Raw genomic sequence first — 20,917 nt, 5'->3', positions numbered from 1 at the left:
TTAGTTGCAGGCCACAACCACAGTTCAGTGCAGAGACAAGTAAACCTCACCAAGCAGCGAGCTGAACAGTGGCCCGTTCCTGACCTCCAGCCCCGACAGCTTGACTTTTTCAATCTGGCCCCGCACTTAATTGGCCAAACTTCAGCTCGTTCCGCGCTCTCGGGCCTGAGCCCCAGTGCCTCGATTCAGCCTGTACCCAATCTCTCCAATCTGGCCCGGCACTTAAATCAGTCAAACATTGGCTCGTTCTTCACTCTCAGGTATAGACCATCAGTACTTTCAATGTTTACAATAGTGTTTCAACTAAAGGCATAAGAATGAGGGAAACAAAGGAAAAAATCATTATGTAGCAAAAAAGTGCGGATCTTTGTTCAATTTTATGTATTACTGGCTGGAGAGCGCTGAATTGTTGAATCCTTTGAACAGTCCACATGGACAATTACAAGTTGCATGTCAAGATGAAGGAAAATGTGGACATTATTTTTTCATTATTGAAACGACTTTACAAACCCATGATCTGATGAAATTTCATAAACCTTCTCCTCTAAGTGGAATAACTATTAAGGCTCCAGTTGGTGGCAGACAGCAGCACTAAAATTTATTGAGCATGTACCACAGCTCAGCAGCCTTTCTTTGCCTGTTGCTATTTTTGAGCCAAATTTTATTTATTTGTTAATTTTATTATTGAGATTCAGAGCAGAACAGGTTCTTCCGGCCCATTGAGCCACGCTGTCCCACAACCCCCAATTTAACCCCAGATTGATCATGGGACAATTCACAGTGAGCAATTAACCTACCAACCAGTATGTCTTTGGACTGTGAGAGGAAACCAGAGCACCCAGAAGAAACCCACGCAGTCATGAGGAGAACATACAACCTCCTTACAGACTGCAGCAGGAACTGAACGCGGCTCGCTGGTATGAAAAGCATTGTGCTAATGTCAAGAACAACCACAAATCAGATTACGTCACACTTTGAATTTTAAAATTAAGTTTTAATTACTAAAGCAACAGGATGGAATTCTACTCCCTCACATTTAATAATTAAACCAACCACTAAGGTAGGCCCAAAAAATTTCTGTGTGTTTAAAATGTAAAGTAAACCAGTGAAAAAAACCTGGCCTTTGGTTTGATTTGTTCGTTTGTAATTTATATAATCTGTGATGTTTCCCCTTAGAATTAAATTCACTGCTTCCTGTGAAAATAACCAATTCTAATTTGGAAAAGCTGAGGTTCTATGTTATCAGCCTGCTTGTTTTTAAAAGGTTTTAGTCAGACCAGTGTTACTGTATAGTAATTAGTTTCAATACATCAGGTTGTTCGCAGGGTGCTCCTGATTGGATAACCTATTGAACATACTGTGTAATACATTTTTAAGGAAAATTACTAGCTTAAGTAGATTGATGCAAGGTAACTTTCTGCAAGGTATTAAAAGACTTAAATCGTCTCATAGCAGCACAGTAGCATAGCAGCTAGCACAATGCTTTACAGCCACTTTTTGTAAGAAATTTGTACGTTCATCCCATGACCGTGTGGGTTTCCCCTAATGCTCCAATTTCCTCCCACGTTTCAAGGGCATATGAGTTAGGATTAATGAGCTATGGGCATACTATGTTGGTGGCGGAAGTGTAGCGACACTTGTATGCTGCCCCGCATAATCCTCACTGATTTGATTTGGGTGACACCTTCACTGCATGTTTGATGTACATGTGATAAGTGAAGCTGATTTCTTTATCTTTAATCATGGCAACAACCAGAGCACTGACAGGGAATGAAATGTTGCTGCGGTGCTTGAACAGGTTAGCTCCTGAGAAAATTCAGTGGTGGGAGGAGGGTGATAGGTTTCGGTGAGCTCCCCCTTCATTCTTCTAAACTACAGTCCCAGAGCTATCAAATGCTCCTCGTGTTAACCCTTTCCTTCCCGGAATTATCCTTGCGAACCTCCTGTGGACTCCCTCCAATAAGGGTCCAAAACTGCTCACTGTTCAGAATCAGAAGCAGATTTAATATCACTGGCATACGTTGAGAAATCTGTTAGCTTTACGGCAGCAGTGCACTGAAATACATGATAAATAAATATAGAGAAGAAAAACAATTGCAGTAAGTATTGCAGAAATAAAAAAGTAGTGAGGTAGAATTCATGGGTTCAATGTCCATTTAGAAATTGGATAGCAGTGGGAAGAAGCTGTTGCTGAATCGCTAAGTTTGCGACAATAGCAGCATGAAGAGGGCATGGTTGGGTGGTGGAGATCCTTAATGATGGACGCTGCTTTCCTAAGGCACCGCTCCTTAAAGACATCTTGGATACTGCAAAGGCTCATACCCATGATAAAACTGACTAATTTTACAAGTTTATGCAATTTATTTTGATTTTGTGCTGCAGTCACGTACCAGACAATAATGTAGACAGTCAGAATGTTCTCCACAGTACAGTTGTAGAAGTTTTTGAATACGTTAATTAACAAACCAGATCTGCTCAAGTTCCTGATGAAATATAGCCACTATCTTGCCTTCTTTATAGCTGCATCAATATGTTGCAACCAGGATAGGTTCTCAGAGATATATTGACAGCCAGGAACTTGAAATTACTCATTCTCTCCACTTCTGATTCCTCGTCTTACTCTTCCTGAAGTCCACAGTCAGCTCTTTGGTCTTGCTAACATTGTGCAAGGTTGCTGCTGTGACACCACTCAACTAACTCGCTCCTGAATGCCCTTTCACCGCAATCTGAAATTCTGCCAGCAATGGTTGTATCATCAGCAAATTTATAGATGCTGTTTTAGCTGTGCCTAGCCACACAGTCTTGGGTGTAGAGAGAATAGAGCAGGGGCTAAGCACACTTCCCTGAGCTGTACTGGTGTTGATTGTCAGTGAGGTGGAAATGTTTTTACCAACCTGCACAGATTGTGGTCTTCTGGTTAGGAAGTCGAGAATTCAGTTGCCGAGGGAGGTACAGAGGTCTCAGTTCTGTAGCTTTTTGATCAGGACTGTAGAAAAGAGCTCTAGTCAGTTAACAGGATCCTGACATAGGTACTTGCATTATGCAGGTGCTCCAAGGCTGCGTGGAGAGCCATTGAGATCGCGTCTGCTGTAGACCTTTTGTGGCGATAGGCAAACTGCAGTGGGTCTAAGTCCTTCCTGAGACAGATGCTGACTCTAGACATGACCAACCTCACAAAGCACTTTTATCACCGTAGATGTGAGCACTACTGGATGATCGTCTTTAAGGCAGCTCACACTCCTCTTCTTGGGCACTCTTATTGTTAACCTTTTGAAGCAGGTGGGAACTTCCGACTGTAGCAGTGAGAGATTGAAAATGTCCTTGAATACTCCTGCCAGTTGGTTGGCACAGGTTTTCAGATCCTTACCAGTTACTCCCATCAGGGCCTGCTGCCTTGCGAGGGTTCGCCCTCTTGAAAGGCAACCTGAGGTCAGCCCCTGAGACAGAGATCACAGGGTCATCGAATGTTGCAGGGATCCTCATAACCGTGGTTTTATTCTCTGTTTCAAAGCGAGCATAAAAGGCATCGGGTAGTGTAGCATCACTGCCATTCATGATGTTGGGTTTTGCTTTGTAAGAAGTCATGAGTCTTTCCTCATATTTTTGCCTTATCAAGAGCTGGATAGAACATTCATGGAACTCGCTGCTACATTATACTTCAGATTTAGAAATGTTTGTGGAAAAATATTAAAACAACCTTAAGGATTCAAATATGAGTTTTTGCTCAACTTGTGTGGCTCTGAAAGAGCAGTGTCATTGTTATATATTTTCTTAATACTTTGGTATTCACCGACCAGTATGATTAGGCCTGGTAATGACGTTGCGCCCAGCTTACCTTTCACTTGCCAGAGCCTTGTTTCAAACCTGGTACTTCAGTTCTGCAGAGGTAGAGCCTGACAGCAGACTGTATCTGATGGAAAAGGAACATGATATTCTTGCTGGAGCACTTCATTAAATTGCTTGTTGACTCCTCAGAGAGTCAGCTAGTCAGCTTTTAAACTAGCACCAACAAGAAGGTTACAATGTTCTGCCAAAACAAAGCCTTGTACAGGTTGAGTAGCCCTTATCCGAAATTTCAAAATCCAAAAACCTCCAAAGTTCGAAAAAAAATTTTGTACTGACATGATATCACAGATGGAAAATTCCAGAAGATGCTGAGAAGGTTTCCCAGGCAATGTGCATGTCTCTGCACACTAGTAAGAAGTGACCTCGCATATGTAACGAACAGAAGTTAATGAAAAATTGAAAAACACTGCATAAAGTGAGAAATGAAGATCTCGGCCATGTATTGAAAGAGTGGATTTGACAGCATTAGAGTGAACTTTAGGCCACTTAAAGGTATGCTGATCATGAAAAAAGCAAAGATCTATCATCCTAAACTGAAAATTGAAGGTAATCGTGAATATTCAGCAGGCTGGTTGCAGAAATTTAGGAAGGCATGGCATTAAAATTTTGAAGTGTCTGCTGATCAGGGAAGTCTAGCACCAGAACTATGATGATGGTTTTTACACCTTATGTAAAAACTAAAAAAAAAACAATACTGTGTTTTGTAACCTTTTAATCAAGCACAACATTGTAGGTGGAGATTGAAAGCCTGCCGTTGTTTGTTGCAGTTCAACAGCTAATTCAGGTATTCTCCCAATGCTGCTTCTGTTACCCTGTACATATCATAGTTTAATTTTGTTGATGTTAAGTTATGTTAAGTTATAACTTTTACTGTTAAATACATGAGTGTGATCAACAAGAGTCGGACAAAGACTGCTTACTGGAATGGCAATGCCAAGCATTCTCATTATATATTCCAAAAATCAAATCACTTCCTGCCCAAAGCATTTTGGATAAGGAGTACTCAACCTGTAATAGATTTTGGAGGAATTTGTGCGGTCAGGTAAAATCCTCAATGCCATGTTTAAACCTATGCTTTTATACTCAGCATGTAATTATTTGGAACCATGTAAGAATTACTAGAAGCAAATCTTACTAATTTTCGAAGTTGCCTCTTGTAGAAATCTGAAGTATAGATGTATCACTGAGTTCCATGAGTAATTATCTACCCAGGTTTTGATAACTAAAGGGTTAAAAACGAGAAGACTTATGAACAGTGAGCAGTTTTGCTCTCCGTATCTTTGGAAGGATCTGCTGGTATTGGGAGAGGGTCCAGAGGAGATTCGTGAGAATATTTCCGGAAACTAAAGGATTATCTTTTTTCTTTTTCAATCTTTTTATTATTGTTATTAATATCAACAAAGTAAAATCGATACATAGATAATAAGGATTATCATTTGAGGAGCATTTGTAGCATCATAATAACTGCTATGCTATCGTGACTCCTTCATGAGGTCATTAAGGACAGCGGAGAAGTGTTGGCCTTCTCAGGAAGGCCCACTTCTCCAAAATGAAAGAGAAAATCAATGCTTCTCTATCCCATGTGAGAGGAATGAGAGAGGTTGTTAACACATTTTACTGTATGTTGAGATGTATACGTGATAAATAATACTGAATCTGAAGAAAATTTTGTTACAAGTTGTGATAGCAAAATAGTGGAGTTGTGCATCTATTTCCATCCCACCAATAAATCATCAATCTTGGTTATTGGTTCCTTTTTGCACTCGAGACACGAAGACAGAGCAAAAAACTGTTTAGTCAGCAAATAGCCATTTTTGTGAAGAGGTTAATTTAACATTACTCAGTCCTGTGTGGTCCTCTCCTTATCTAGATAAATCCAGAATCATCTTGGGTGAAACCCAGGGCACAGATATCCACCTGTTCTAACTCTTTGCAGCTGTGACTTCAAAGGAGACTTTCTTTACACAGCATTAGCCATTCTATTGGCCACTGAACCAAGCAGCCAATAACCTTTAAAGCACTGTGTTTTACAAGGGTTTCAATCAATGATTCAAAGCTAATAAAAATTCAATGGTATCCAAAATAGAATTGAGTTACCAAGGTTCTTAAAGCAAATTCATTTGACTTGCTGTGGGCTTTAAACAAAGGTGATTTTTTTTCTTGTGAATTTGTTTTTCTCCCCTGATTAAAAATCCTCACATTTTTCACATTCAGAAGTGTGTTCTGAGCAAGCGGAGACTGGGCCTTGTAGAGCTATGATGCCTCGGTGGTACTTTGACGTCAGTGAAGGAAAGTGTGCCCAGTTCATTTATGGTGGCTGCGGAGGAAACAGGAACAATTTTGATTCCGAGGAGTACTGTTTGTCCGTCTGTAACAGCGTCAGTAAGTGAAACCTCCAACTGGTTGCAGTCTTTCTGTGTCGCTCAGCACTGAAAGCCTCAACCAGTCTTTCCGCTGTCTAGCTGTAGGGCAAGTGCTGTGACTTGCCAAGCTAATTCCTGTAGTGAAGCTTTACACAAGCTGTTTTCCTCTTAACTCCTTCAACTGCTGTGTACTAACTGCTTTCTGTCTGTCCTAACTTGGATTATGTGCTTTGAAACCCTCTGCTTGGAACTTGTCAAATTATTATTGGGTCACTCATGTTTTTTCTCCATTTCCTTAACATGTTGTGCATTGAGATTTGATACTGCATACTCTTAAAAGTACTTGGGAGAGCTTAACTCTGCTTGAAAGGCTAGGTGCAATTATAACAACTAGCTTTAATTAGCTGACCAGCTGGGTGAAATGTGAAGAGACAAAGGAAATTGCAATGCTAGCCTCACAATGTACATTAAAGTGATTAGGTGAAATTAAACTCCTTCTAAACTGCTGAACTTCTCTGGACTATGTTGAAGAATATATTACAGTTCTTTGCCATAGTAAAAGATTTGGCATGGATAACATATAGTTTGAGTTTAAGCACCAGCATGACAGTTTCATGAAGTCTCTTCCAATTTTCCATTCTTGTTTCAAAAACATAGTAACAGCAGATATTAAAGTACAGCCTTTTTAAAAGTGTTACATTGGTGCATCTCTAAAAATACAAGCACAAAAGAATTTTAAATGGAGCTTTGTCTTGGTTAGTATGGACATCAAAGGTTACAGGGAAAAGGTGGGAGAATGGGTTGAGAAGGATAATAAATCAGCCATGATGGAATGGTGGATCAGGCTCGATGGGCCAAATGGCCTAATTCTGCTTCTATGTCTTATGGTTTTAAACATCAAAATGTTGGTGAGTGTCAAACAAATTGTGCCCACAAAATGCAGGAGGAACTCACCTGGCCAGGCTGCATTTATGGAGAAGAGTACAGTTGATGTTTCAGGCTGAAGTGTCGATTGTGCTCTTTCCCGTAGCTGCTGCCTGGCCTGCTGAGTTTCTCCTGCATTGTGTGGGTGTTGCTTGGATTTCCAGCATCTGCAGATTTTCTCTTGTTGTCAAACAAGTTATTATAGGAAATGAATATCTAGTGCTTTGGTTTTAAACTGCACAGTCCCAGTAATAATGTTATAACCAGCTGAACCTACACCCAGCATGCCACTTGGAGAAATCTGTCAAGAGTAGTTGAGCACTGTCTGTCACATTAGCTTTCCCTTTGCAAGTCAGTTACAAGGTAGCACAGGTAAGTGGCATCTGGCAGTACTGAATTCATCACACTGGTGAGTAGCCAGTCAGACTGAAGAATATTGATGCAGCAACACAGATGGCAAAAAAAACTTTCATTTTTTACTTTGTTTACAGAGAGTGAAGTGAAGTTAGAACACTGAGATAGAAACTGAAACATCAAAGCTTAAAAATGCTAAATATTTTCAAATATTTATTTGAATGGCCTGACATACCACATGCACATGTAATTGGTTTTCCAAGTTTTGAGAGGTTGTTTGGTAATTGTTAGTGCTTTGTTTAAATTTTTGATTTTTGTAAGATAACGTATTCAGTATGTTTTTACAAGAACGCTTTACTTCAAAGCTGAAAATCTGATTAATTAACCCAATTCTAAACTCTTATAAAGAGCACAGCAGGTTCATCTAATGGCAGCAGATCACACGAAACCAGTTTCTGAATTTCAATATTTTAACTGTGCATATGAGAAGCTCAGGTTACTGAGAATAATTTCTTATCTGTAATGGTGACCCTCACTGTTAACTACCAAGATGTTGTGGTAACGTAACGCTTTATAGCACCAGCTGTAAGATTAGGGTTCAATTCCGTCCGCTGTCTTTAAGGAGTTTGTACGTTCTCCCCGTGACCATATGCACTTCCTCCAGGGGCTCCAGTTTCCTCCCACGTTCCAAAGATGTATGAGGTGGATGGGGAGGGGAGGTAAGTTGTGGGCATGCTATGTTGTTGCTGGAACCATGGCGACACTTGTGGCTTGCCCCCAGACCATCTCAAACTTTGTTGGTCATTGATGCAAAAATTACATTTCACTCTGGTTTCAATGTACGTGTGACAATAAAGTGAACCATTACCCTTTAAACTGAAGATGCAAACTTTAGTGCAACGACTTTTATGAGCATTTCATTTTGAGTGTGTTCTGTGACGGAGACTAATTTCTATCTCTTTAGCCCCATTCGATGACAGGTGAGTGTGAACTTATTCCAAAGGATGGAAATTTGAAAATTATGATCGAAAAGGACCTTGGTGCTTCTTACAGGAAATTACACTTTCTACACCTGAGTGCAGGTGTATGTGTTTGATGGGTTTCCATTACCCTGACAATTTGAACACGATAATTATGACCAGCATCAGTAGCTCACCTTTGCCCCTTCTGCTGTCAGTATAAATGGTTCCACCGGGCTTAATAGTTGAGGCACCTGTGAAGGTCACGAGCTGGATTGTTTGTCAGGCTATTTGAGACACACGCCATTGGGATAACAGGTATCCCAATTTTAATAGGTAGTGGGAACTTATCCCCTCTCCCATCCCTGGCTATAACAACCTTAAGGAACCAGTCATAGTCTGTTCAAATAATGTGCTCCTTCTTTTTGAAATATCGTAATCTTAATCTTTTCTAAGCTTCAAGCTAAAACTTCTGGCTTTGAGGCTTCCTGTTGGATTTTCTGTCTGCCCAATTCAATTTGTGTAATCCATAACTAATGGTCATCCCACTCCGTAGATGGTGGGCCACACGGCTTGTTCCAGCGCTATGTGACTCCATGACTGAAATAAGTTGTTGCCAGAAGGTGGCCTGTCTGTTTAAATAGTGGAAAGCATTTGTGCAGCAAGCTCATTTTATACAAGGCAAACAATTAATATTTATAAACTTCAAGAGTTACAGAAACACAAGCGAGTTTTTACCAACATAGGCATAGAGTTGCACCAACCCAAACAAAAGCCCATAATAGTCTGTGTCAACCAAGATGCATACTCAAGCTAATCCTATTTGCCAGCACTTTATCTATATACCTCTAAACTTTTGTTTTCCATATATCTGTCCATGTATTTACATTTTTTTTAATCTACCTGCCTTAGCCATTTCCTCTGGCAGCTGATTCCATATATCTACCACCTCCGGCTGTATTTTTTTTTAAAAACTGTTGCCCCTCAGGCTCTTATTAAACTTTACACATAGCCAATATGTTTTCCTTATTCTATATTCCCCAAAGAGATCACACACAAACCTTCTGAGAATACCCAACCAATATTACTTCTTAATCAGTGATTGTTGCCTATGTGGCCATTTGCTCAGGATTACTTTTGCTTTTGTGACATTTCATTTCTGTGCTTGGCCAGTTGTTCACCCTCACCTGGTTTCATCTATCACCTGCCATAAGATATAGGAGCTGAATTAGGCTATTTGGCCTATTGAGTCTCCTCATGCTATTTCATCATGGCTGATCCATTTCTCTCTCAGCCCCAAGCTCCCGGCTTCTCCCCATATCCTTTCATTCCCTGACTAATGACAGCTTGTTCTCCTCCTCTTCTTCCTCCCCCTTCCCTGCCATAGATGCTAGCTGACCTGCTGAGTTCCTCCACCATTTTGTGTGTGTTGCTCAAGATTTCCAGCATCTGCAAAATCTCCTGTGTAATGTGTGTTGATGGCTCATTAAGGCTGACCAGTGGACCAGTTAACATCAAGAACTAATCTTCGAAATGCATTTAATGCTCACATGCCAACAGAAGTCTTCTATTCAAATGTTTACACATGTAGGGCAGTGGGTATATAGATAATTCATTAGATTCTGAGATCCTGTAGCTGTCAAATCAACCAGCCTTATAAATTTTTGAAATTGGGTCATTACTGCATATGGGAAAGAATAAGAAATTTATGTAAATAATTTGCAAGAATATATCTAAGGTATTTCAGAGCACTGTATTACCTCACGCCAAAGTCAATAGGGATATTCCCTGTGTGGATGTTAATTAGATACTGGAATTTATAATTGGGTAAATGAATTCAGTAACATAATTTAACAAAAGATAAACACATTATCAAAATGTAAACATCCCACTATTCCCATCCGAATATACTTTCACTCCATAAGAAAAAGATTCAAGGTGAAGAGGAATGTTTCTTTAAAGAATCTAACATCTGGGAACACTAGGAATTGTCAGTCAGGGAAAGCCACCTTGAACAGAAACAAAAGGAGAGGAAATGGAAGGCCGTTTACAGTACATCCGCGTGTGTACAGGGATTTCATCTCCACAAATACTATGGGCCAAAGTATTTTAAGCTTAGTCTTTAAATTTATGACAGTATCCAGGTCTCTTGTACTCAGATGACTCCCGTCACTGCTTGGTATCTCATTACTTAGAAGCACGACTGGAGCCAAAACATTAAATGAATTGACTATTAATCCTCTCTCTGAAATCCACACATGCATTTCCTTTTGTTCAAAAGCTATCTGATTAATAATTCATTCCATGTCATAAAACTAGGTACAAGACAGTATTTCTTAGATTTTCCATACTACAACATTAGCATTTATAGTGTCATTTCATTTGACAAATTTAATATTTTCTTACTCAATAGATATTTTTAAGTTCAAAGTAAATTTATTATAAGAGTACATATATGTCATTATATACAACCCTGAGATTCATTTTCCTGTAGGTGTTCACAGTAGAACAAAGAAACACAATAGAATCAATGAAAAACTACACACAGACTGACAACCAGTGTTTAAAAGAAGACAAATTGTACAAATATTAAAAAGTACATACATATGTACATACATACTAAGCTGTCCACACTGGGCCAGGAGTGGGATAGTTAAGGGGTAATAACTTCTCCTGAACCTGGTTGTGTGAGACCTAGGGTTCCTGCGCCTCCTTTCTGATAGCAGCAGAGAGAAAAGAGCATGGCCGGGATAGTGGGGGTCTATGATGCTGCTTTCTTGTTGCATCACTCCTTGTACTCAGTGATGGGGAGGGCTTTGCCTGTGATGGATTAGTTCTAATGATATTAGTCTAAAATGCTAATTTAGCTCACTATCTGAAAAGAAGGCCCTTGGCACCTGTTTTTCCCCCCAAAAAAATCTTGCTTGGTTTGATTTTTTTCACTATATTTCAATGATCTTTCCCCCATGTCAGCCCTCTCTCTTCTCAATCAAGTATTTCATCGGAAGGGTTGCTATGTGTTTTAGTTAGAGTAGCAGATTCCTGCCCCAAGCTATTCTCCTGAGAACAAAGAAGGAAGCCCTTCAAACTTTGCCCTGTTTGTAAATGAGACATTAACTTGTCTGTGTTTCTTGATTCCCTTGTTAATTAAACTTTTCTTTTGAGATTTCTTTCCCTATTCCTTGTGTGAGTTGCTATGGGGAATTTTAATTGTTTTGAGGTGAAATTAATCAGACATGATAATCTTGTTGAGCTAAGTTAAAGTGAAAACATCAGAGATTCTGATAATTTCAGTAATACAAAACAGGATAACATCACAATTTCGGTTACCATGGCAGCTCATACATTCTACTTTGACCCCTTGGTCTGCCTTGGGTTACCTATCTACTGGAAAACCACAGTGGCTGTTTTGTGCCAGAATTGGGCCCTACACTCGGTAGCCACTTTATTAGGTACCTCCTGTAAACCTTGTTAATGGAAATACCTAATCAGCCAATCACATGGCAACAACTCAATATACTTAAGCATGCAGACATTGTCAAGAGGTTTATTTACTGTTCAAAACCAGCAGCAGAATGGTAAAGAAATGTGATCCAAGTGACTTTGACTGTGGAATGATTGTTGGTGCCAGACAGGGTGCTTTGGGTATTTCAGAAGCTACTGATCTCTTGGGATTTTTCACATACCACAGTTTCTAAAGTTTACAAAGAAAGGTATGAAAAACAAAAAACATCCAGTGTGCAATATGGACATTGGCACACTTAAGAGACTTGTGTGTCTGCACTTACATTAATGTGTCTGTTCCATATCCCTGTCTAGTAGCCCAACCACTTGAACATAATGTTACTCGGAAAATGGGCCACCTATTTTTATTTTCCCAAAAGTAGCGCAACATTTTTTGCTAGATTAAAAGTATGCTGTCTGAGAGCAGTTACCTATTCATCAAACAGTCATCAGGGAGATGCTACAAGTCCATCTTCACCAAGACTACACGTCATCTCTGACGCTTCTTTCCTGTAGCTATCCAGCTTCTCAACAAAACTCACTCAGGTGTAATACCCTAACTGTCCCTGCACAACATCTGTTACATGGCCTTCCCTGCTCTCCTGCTTCTGTGATAATTATTGAGTCTGTTCATATATTCACATTTATTTAAGTTTGATAATTGACGTTTGTGCTAACTGTTGATTGCTGACGGCTATATACATGATTGTCTTATAAATTGTTGGTTGCTATTGTTTGTAAAGTTCAAAGTAAATATATTACCAAAGTACATACAGGACCCTGAGATTTGTTTTCTTGTAGGCATACTCGATAAATCTAATAACCATTATAGAATCGATGAAAGATTGCACCCAACCAGTGTGCAAAAGGTAAAAAACTGTTCAAATACAAAAGAAAAAAAATTAGAACATGAGATGAAGAGTCCTTGAAAGTGAGTCCATAGGTTGTGTGAACATTTCAGTTTTGAGGCAAGAGAAGTTGAGTGAAGTTATCCTCTCTCTGGTTCAAGAGCCTGTTATGTTTATAACTGTTTATGAAGTTGGTGGTGTGAGTCCTAAGGCTCCTATACCACCTTCCTAATGGCAGCAGCGAGAAGAGAGCATGGCCTGGATGGTGGGGGTTCCTGATGATGGATGCTGCTTTTCTGCAACAACTCTCCATGTAGATGTGCTCAATGGTGGGGAGGGTTTGACCCGTAATAGACTGGGCCATATCCACTACATTTTGTAGCATTTTCTGTGTTTTCTGCTTGGCACCAAACCACAACCAATTCTGGTATGTTTCACATATTTAAAATTATTCTGCTTTGCCAATAACATTGAAGTCTAATTAACTTGATTCTTTAGGCAGCGTTGTGAGTGAATATGGTAATCCGTCCATTCAAGGGCAGAATATGACCCAGCTAAACTAGTTGATCTACATGCATACTGTACGTAGATGTAGCTAACTGACCTTGACCTGAACAGTCAGTAGATGACTTAATTTCAGAAAGACGTCTGATATCAAAACGTTAATGTGCAGAAATCAAGGATTCTCGGTCATTTCCATTATTGAACGTAGAACAGTAGAGCACAGTAACAGGCCCTTTGGCCCACAGTTTTGTGCCGACCCAATTAGTAATCAATTGGCCAACTAAACTAATCTCTCTGCCTACATAATGTAAATATTCTATAATTTCCCTCACATTCATGTGCCTATCTAAGCATCTCTAATGTATCTGCCTCTAACTCCACCCCAGGCAGTTTATTCCAGGCACCCACCACTCTAAATGCATGTCCTTTGGTATTAGACATTTCAATCCTGGGAATAAGATACAATCTGTCTACTCTTTTTTTTTATTCCTTTCATAATCTTGTAAACCTCTTCAGATTTTCCCTCAGCCTCTGCTGCTCTAGAGAAAATAACCCAAGTTTGTTCAAACTCTCATAGCGTGTGCCCTCTAATCCAGGCAGTTATGTGCTTGTTGGAGCCTTGGCTCAATTGTACAAGACCTCTTTTGATTTGATCTTTTTCCTCGTGTGTTGAGGTACTCCAATAAATTTTCCTTAGAATTTATTAATATTAAGTGATTAAGCTTACCCTCAAAATTGAGTATGTCATCTTTGCTGCTTTTCATTCCCACAGGAAATCTTGTTTTTTTTGTTTCTGGCATCGTGCAGCCCTCACCTACAGCATACCAGGTTACATTTGGTTCAGAATCAAGTGTAATCAGGTGTATTTGGGAAATTTGTGAATTACAGTAAAAAAATATATATATAATAGTTAAATAGTGCAAAAAAATAGAAATTAAAAAAGTAGTGAGGTACTGTTCATGGGTTCGATGTCCATTCAGAAATCGGATGGCAAAGGGGAAGAAGCTGTTCCTGAATCATTAAGTGTGTGCCTTCAGGCTCCCGTACCACCTCCTCCCAGATGCTAGCAATGAGAAAAGGGCATGTCCTGGGTGGTGGGGGTCCTTAGTGATGGGTGCCGTTACGGAGGCACCGCTCCTTGAAGGTGTATTGGATACTATGGAGGCTAGTACCCATGATGAAGCTGAGTAATCTTTCAACTCTGCAGCTTACTGCAATCCTGCACAGTAGCCGCCCCCATACCAGACAGTGATGCAGCCAGTTAGAATGTTCTCCACAGTGCATCTGTAGAAATTTGCCATACCAAATCTCCTCAAGCTCCCAAGGAAATGGAGCCACATCCATGCTTAGTTTTATTAATCTGCACGCCTCCCCCAGTGCTTCTCTTCTCTGCTGTCTACCACTTCCACTCAGCTTTCATTTGTTCCTAGATGCTGCCGAGCTGTAGTGTCCCAGCCTCCCCCACACAGCTGTCTCTTATGAATCTGAGATCAGTCCATGGTCTGCTCCTCTTTCCCCGTCTGTGTACTGATTACATCATTGATTGCAAACCTGCAGACTTTGCAAATGTGATATCACTGTTCCACAATCCTCTGCTATAATTAATGGGGCACTTTAAAGGATTCCTTCCAACTCATGTTCTCAGTATTTATTTTATTTTCATTTGCCTTTTGACAGTTTCTATTCATGTATAGTTCTTCCTTAGCTGTAATTGTGTGTACATTGAAACAGTGAAATGTGTCGTTTGCATCACATGAAACCAGCGATTCAGCCTTGCAGTCTGTAAGAGTCGCAATGATTCCGCTGCCAACACGGCATACCCACGACTAACTAACCCTAACCATACGTCTCTTGGAATGTAGGAGGAGACCAGGACACCTGGAGGAAACCCATGTGGTAGAGGCTCAAAGTACATTTATTATCAAAGTATGAGTACAGTGTACAACCCTGAATACATATTGGCAGCCACAAAACACAAAAACAGCATGGAACCCATTCTAAGAAAACACAGGGAGAATACACACGCCACAGTAATTGAAAGATGATCTTACAGACAGCTCATGCTGTAATGTGTTGTGCTATCGTGCCACCCTATAAATTCTACGGTATTCCTTTTTCACCCCGTAAATGCCTGCAAGAAAATGTATCTCAATGTAGTATGTGACCTCATACACAAGGTATGTGTACTTTCATAATAAATTTACTTTGAACTTTGATTTAAAATGAATGCATTAAAAAAAATTGAGACTACGCTCACCAAAGGACAAAAACATTTACCTGAACGGGTCCAGTTAATCCATGTTAAATCACAGTTAATCTTTAACTACTTCTAAACTCCCTTAGAGATTGACCTTAAAGAATCCCATAACCTTTGTAGCTGCTGAGCACCCTTCATATTCACTTATGCCATAGGTATGCCTACAACATTTTAAGTTCCCTTTTTGATATAATTTCAACTACTGACATTATCTCTCTGGGCAGTTCCTTTCACAATGGATATTAAACAATCACAGAGTGACAGAATATGCATTTAATTGCAGGAAATAACGAGTTTATTTCAAATGAGGAAAATTGGCTGAATCAAAAATGCATTTCTTTGGGAATCTTTAAAGTTATACAAAGACCTCCAGGACCCAGGGCATGCCACTTTCTTGCTGTTACCATCAGATAGAAGGTACAGAAGCCTGAAGGCCATTTTCTCTCTGCTAGATTATTTATTGCATTGAACTGCTGCTACTAAATTAACAAATTTCACATCACATGCTGGTGATAATAAACCTGATTCGGGTCCATTTAAGGACTCTCCCTCCGCTATTTACTTCTGCATTCATGATGACGTTAGGGATTAGTGCAATCGCTTTACCCACCGGCTATCGCCACCAGGGGTTTGATTCCAGCCGCCACTGTGTACTTTCTCCATGTAATCACATGGCACTCCTTCAGTTGCTCTGGTTTCCTCCCACGTTCTGAAGACACGCGATCAAGGTTGGTGAGTTGCAGGCAATAGACAGTAGGTGCAGGAGTAGGCCATTTGCCCCTTCTAGCCAGCACCGCCATTCACTGTGATCATGGCTGATCATACACAATCAGTACCCCGTTCCTACCCTCTCCCCATATCCCTTGACCCCGCTATCTATAAGAGCTCTATCTAACTCTCTCTTGAATACATCCAGAGACTTGGCCTCCACTGCCTTCTGCGGCAGAGCATTCCACCTATCCACCACTCTCTGGGTGAAAAAGTTTTTCTGCATCTCTATTCTAAATGGCCTACCCCTTATTCTTAAACTGTGGCCTCTAGTTCTGGACTCACCCATCAGTGGGAACATGCTTCCTGCCTCCAGCATGTCCAATCCCTTAATAATCTTATATGTTTCAATCAGATCCCCTCTCATCCTTCTAAATTCCAGTGTATACAAGCCCAGTCGCATTGATTACCAATGCGTCCACGATTTCTAGAGCCACCTCTTTAAGTACCCTGGGATGCAGACCAACAGGTCCCAGGGATTTATCAGCCTTCAGACTCAACAGTCTATCCAACACAGTTTCTTGCCTAATATAAATTTCCTTCAGTTCATCCTTTACCCTAGTTCCTTTGGCCACTATTACATCTGGGAGATTGTGTCTTCCCTAGTGAAGACCGATCCAAAGTACCTGTTCAACTCATCTGCCATTTCCTTGTTCCCCATAATAAATTCACCCGTTTCTGTCTTCAATGGCCCAATTTTGGTCTTAACTATTTTTTTGCTATTCACATACCTAAAGAAGCTTTTACTATCCTCCTTTATATTCTTGGCTAGTTTATCTTCATACCTCATTTTTTCTTGGTGTATTGCCTTTTTTGTTATCTTCTGTTGCTCTTTAAAAGCTTCCCAGTCCTCTGGTTTCCCGTTCACCTTTGCTATGTTATACTACTTCTCTTTTATTTTTATACTGCCCTTTACTTCCCTTGTCAGCCACAGCCGCCCCTTACTCCCCTTAGGATCTTTCTTCCTCTTTGGAATGAACCGATCCTGCACCTTCTGCATTATTCCCAGAAATACCTGCCATTGTTGGTCCACTGTCTTCCCTGCTAGGGTATTGTTCCATTGAACTTTGGCCAGCTCCTCCCTCAGAGCTCCATAGTTGCCTTTGTTCAACTGTAATACTGACACATCAGATTTTCCCTTCTCCTTCTCAAATTGTAGGTTAAAACATACCATATTATGGTCACTACCTCCTAATGGTTCCTTTACCTTAAGGTCCCTGATCAAATCCGGTTCATTGCACAAGACTAAATCTAGAATTGCCTTCTCCCTGGTAGGCTCCAGTACAAGCTGTTCTAAGAATCCATCTCAGAGGCACTCCACACACTCCCTTTCTTGGGGTCCAATACCATTCTGATTCTCCCAGTCTACCTGCATGTTGAAATCCCCCATGACAACTGTATCGTTACCTTTGCGACATGCCAATTTTAACTCTTCATTCAACTTACACCCTACATCCAGACTACTGTTTGGGGGCCTGTAGATAACTCCCATAGGGTCTTTCTACCCTTAGAATTTCTCAGTTCTATCCATACTGACTCTACATCCCCTGTTTCTATGTCCCCCCTCACAAGGGACTGAATATCATTCTCACCAACGGAGCCACCCCACCCCCTCTGCCAGTCAGTCTGTCCTTTCAATAAGATGTATATCCTTGAATATTCATTTCCCAGGCCCTGTCCGCTTGAAGCCATGCTATGTCAGAAGTTTAGTAACTCTTGCGGTCTGCCTCCGCCATGTCCTTGGCCTGTGTAGATTGTTGACGCAAAACAATGCATTTCACTATATGTTTCGATGTATATGTGACATATAAAGCAAACTTTTCTCTATTTCTGACACGTGTTCTTGAATTTCTTAATGGCAGAGCAATGTCGTTCTCCGTTTTAAGCAGCCATGAGCCACGGAGTTGCATGGTTCCTTGAGGATGCTGTGGTTCTTCAAAGCATCTTTCAGAATGTCATTTGATCTGTCCTCTGTGTCTTAGCTGCCTTATGCGAGTGTGTGAATGAATCTATATGTTGAGAAACTCTTGCATGCATGCCCCACCATCAATTAAGTGTTCATGCTCATGCTGTAGAACTCACAATACCAACCCAATGCCAAATATGGTGGTTGCTGCCATCAGGAAGAAGGTACAAGAGAGCCACCAGGTTCTGAAACAGTTACTACCCCTCCGTCACCAGACCCTTGAACCAAAGGGGATAACTACACTCAACTTCATGCACCCCATCATTGAAACGTTCCCACAACCAATGGACTCACTTTCAAGACCCCTTCATCTCATGTTCTCAATATTTATTGCTTTTATAATATACCATTTTTCCTCCTTTTTGCACAATTGGGTGGCTTCTGAGCTCTGGTTGAATGCCCTAGTTTGGCAGTCATTCATTAATTTCTGTTATAATTACTATTCTATAGATTTATTGAGTATGACCACAAGAAAATGAATCTCAGGGTTGTATATGGTGACATATATGTACTTTGATAATAAAATTTACTTTGAACTTTGAACATCTGGTTGCCTTCGACAATGGGTCCATATGACACCATGGTTGATGGAAGCATGAAAGCGGAGGTACACAAAATGCTCCAGTTGATCATACCTCGATAGTACAAGTTACGGTTAATAGGATTATGATTAGCAAATAACAGACTTTGCTACTTTACTGAATATAGCTGTCACAGCAGAGTGCTGTCATGCACAGCAGATGCACAGCAGGAATGTCCCTTTAAACCTAAACATTCTAAAATGAGGCCAATAGATCTCCCAGTTTGCTGTTGTAGATCTTCCTGTTAGCCCCTGGTTTTCTGATGTTGAGGGAAAGCACCAGACTAAATTTGTTTTGGAATGGGGGGGGGGGGTAGGTGCGAAGGAGCTGAAGGACTTTTTAGAAAAGTCACAACTGCATATTGCTTTTGGAGTGACCTTTCTTGTATTATTGAATAAGCTGTGGTAATGTTATCTCTGAGCCCAGTTATTAACTTTGTAATTCAAATGGTATGCTACAATTTTGCCTCAGGGTTCACTGCACAAAGTTTTTCTCTCTGAGGTGAAATTTTGTTTCCTTTTTTTCTATTTCTCAAAGGGAAGGAGGTTCTGCAGGCAAATTATTCCAAACAATAGATGTGTTTAATCTCCATCCCTCTCAAATTTTTGGCTGACGTTCAAGTTTATAACTGACCTGAGACAATGATTTATCTCCATTACAGCTTCACTTTGCAGCTTCAAAGGCCCAGAGAGCAGCATTCAAATTAATTTGGGAATATGATGTCAGAAAAAAATCAGCTTCCTAAGGGGTAGGGTTTATGAAGCATTGACTAGAATCAGAATCAGGTTTAATGTCACTGGCATATGTCGTGAAATTTGTTATTTTGTGGCAGCAGTGCATTGTAATACATAATAATGTTTAAAACATTACAATAAATATATATAAAAAATTAAATAAGTAATGCAAAAAGAGAGGGAAAAAATAATTAGGTAGTGTTCATGGTTTCACTGCCCATTCAGATATTTGTTGGTGATGTTCTAGACACTTGTGTGTCTTCAGGATCCTGTAGCTACCTACATCCTCAATGGTAGTAATGAGACGAGGGCATATTCTGGGTGATGGGTGTCCTTAATGACAGATGCCACCTTTTTGAGGCATCACCTTTTGAAGGTGTCCTCGATGCTGTAGAGGATAATGCCCATGATGGAGCTTACAACATACTGCAGCTTGTTCCAGTCCTGTGCAGCTCTCCCCCCCACCCCATACCAGACAGTGATGCAACCAGTTAGAATGCTGTCCACAGTACATCTGTAGAAATGTGCGACAGTCTTTAGTGACATACCAAGACTACTCAGCCTCCTAATGAATTATAGCTGCTGTCTTACCTTCTTTGTAGTTACTTCAATATGTTGAACCCAGGGTAGATCCTCAGAGATGTTGACACCCAGGAACTTGAAACTGCTCACCCTTTCCACTACTGATCCCTCAATGAGGAATGTGTGTGTTCTCTCGATTTCAGCTTCCTGAAGTTTTCAATCAATCACTTGGTCTTGCTGATGTTGAGTGCAAGGTTGTTATTTTTTTTTCATTTATTGCAATACTGCACAGAATAGGCCCTTCAAACTGCGCCGCCCAGCATCTCCTGATGTAACCCTACCCTAATCACTCGACAATCTCCCAAGCGGTCCTCCTTTGGACTGTAGGAGGAAAGCCGATCACCCGGAGGAAACCCATGCGGTCACGGAGAACGTACAAACACCTCGCAAACAGTGGCGAGTACTGAACCTAGGTCACGGGTACTGTAAAGCATTGTGCTAACCACTATGCTACTACGCCACCACTCAACCAGCTGCTCTTGCTCGTACCTGTACGCCTACTTGTCACCATCTGAAATTCTGCCAACAATAGCTAATTAAAGTCTCACTATTTTGGATCCTATTCTAGTGTATTGACCTCTTTTTCAAAAAAACACAATATGTATATTTTTTAAAGATCCCACTAGTGTTCTTCAAAGTTTGAAGTAAATTTATTATCAAAGTATGTAGATGTCACCATATACTACCCTGAGATTCATTTTGTTACAGGTTTTCAAATTAAAACAAA

The 20,917-nt window shown here is 40.4% G+C and overlaps 1 protein-coding gene across 4 annotated transcripts in view; it reads left to right on the top strand.

Moving 5' to 3' along the window:
- LOC132393542 (amyloid-beta precursor protein-like) overlaps window positions 1–20,917 on the top strand; it is a 202,597-nt gene that overhangs the window by 139,085 nt on the left and 42,595 nt on the right. For 2 of the 4 annotated variants that reach the window (XM_059968929.1, XM_059968931.1), the window contains exon 7: window positions 6,061–6,228. The exons of the other annotated variants lie outside the window; for them this stretch is intronic. In XM_059968929.1, the coding sequence (XP_059824912.1) occupies window positions 6,061–6,228 (168 nt within the window). The remainder of the gene's footprint in view (window positions 1–6,060; window positions 6,229–20,917) is intronic. 4 annotated transcript variants of the gene reach the window in all.

The sequence above is a fragment of the Hypanus sabinus genome, chromosome 4 (genome assembly GCF_030144855.1).
Source record: "Hypanus sabinus isolate sHypSab1 chromosome 4, sHypSab1.hap1, whole genome shotgun sequence".
Lineage (NCBI taxonomy): Eukaryota > Metazoa > Chordata > Chondrichthyes > Myliobatiformes > Dasyatidae > Hypanus > Hypanus sabinus.
The sequence above is the reverse complement of the archived record's forward strand: the minus strand, read 5'-3'. Positions and strand labels throughout refer to the sequence as shown.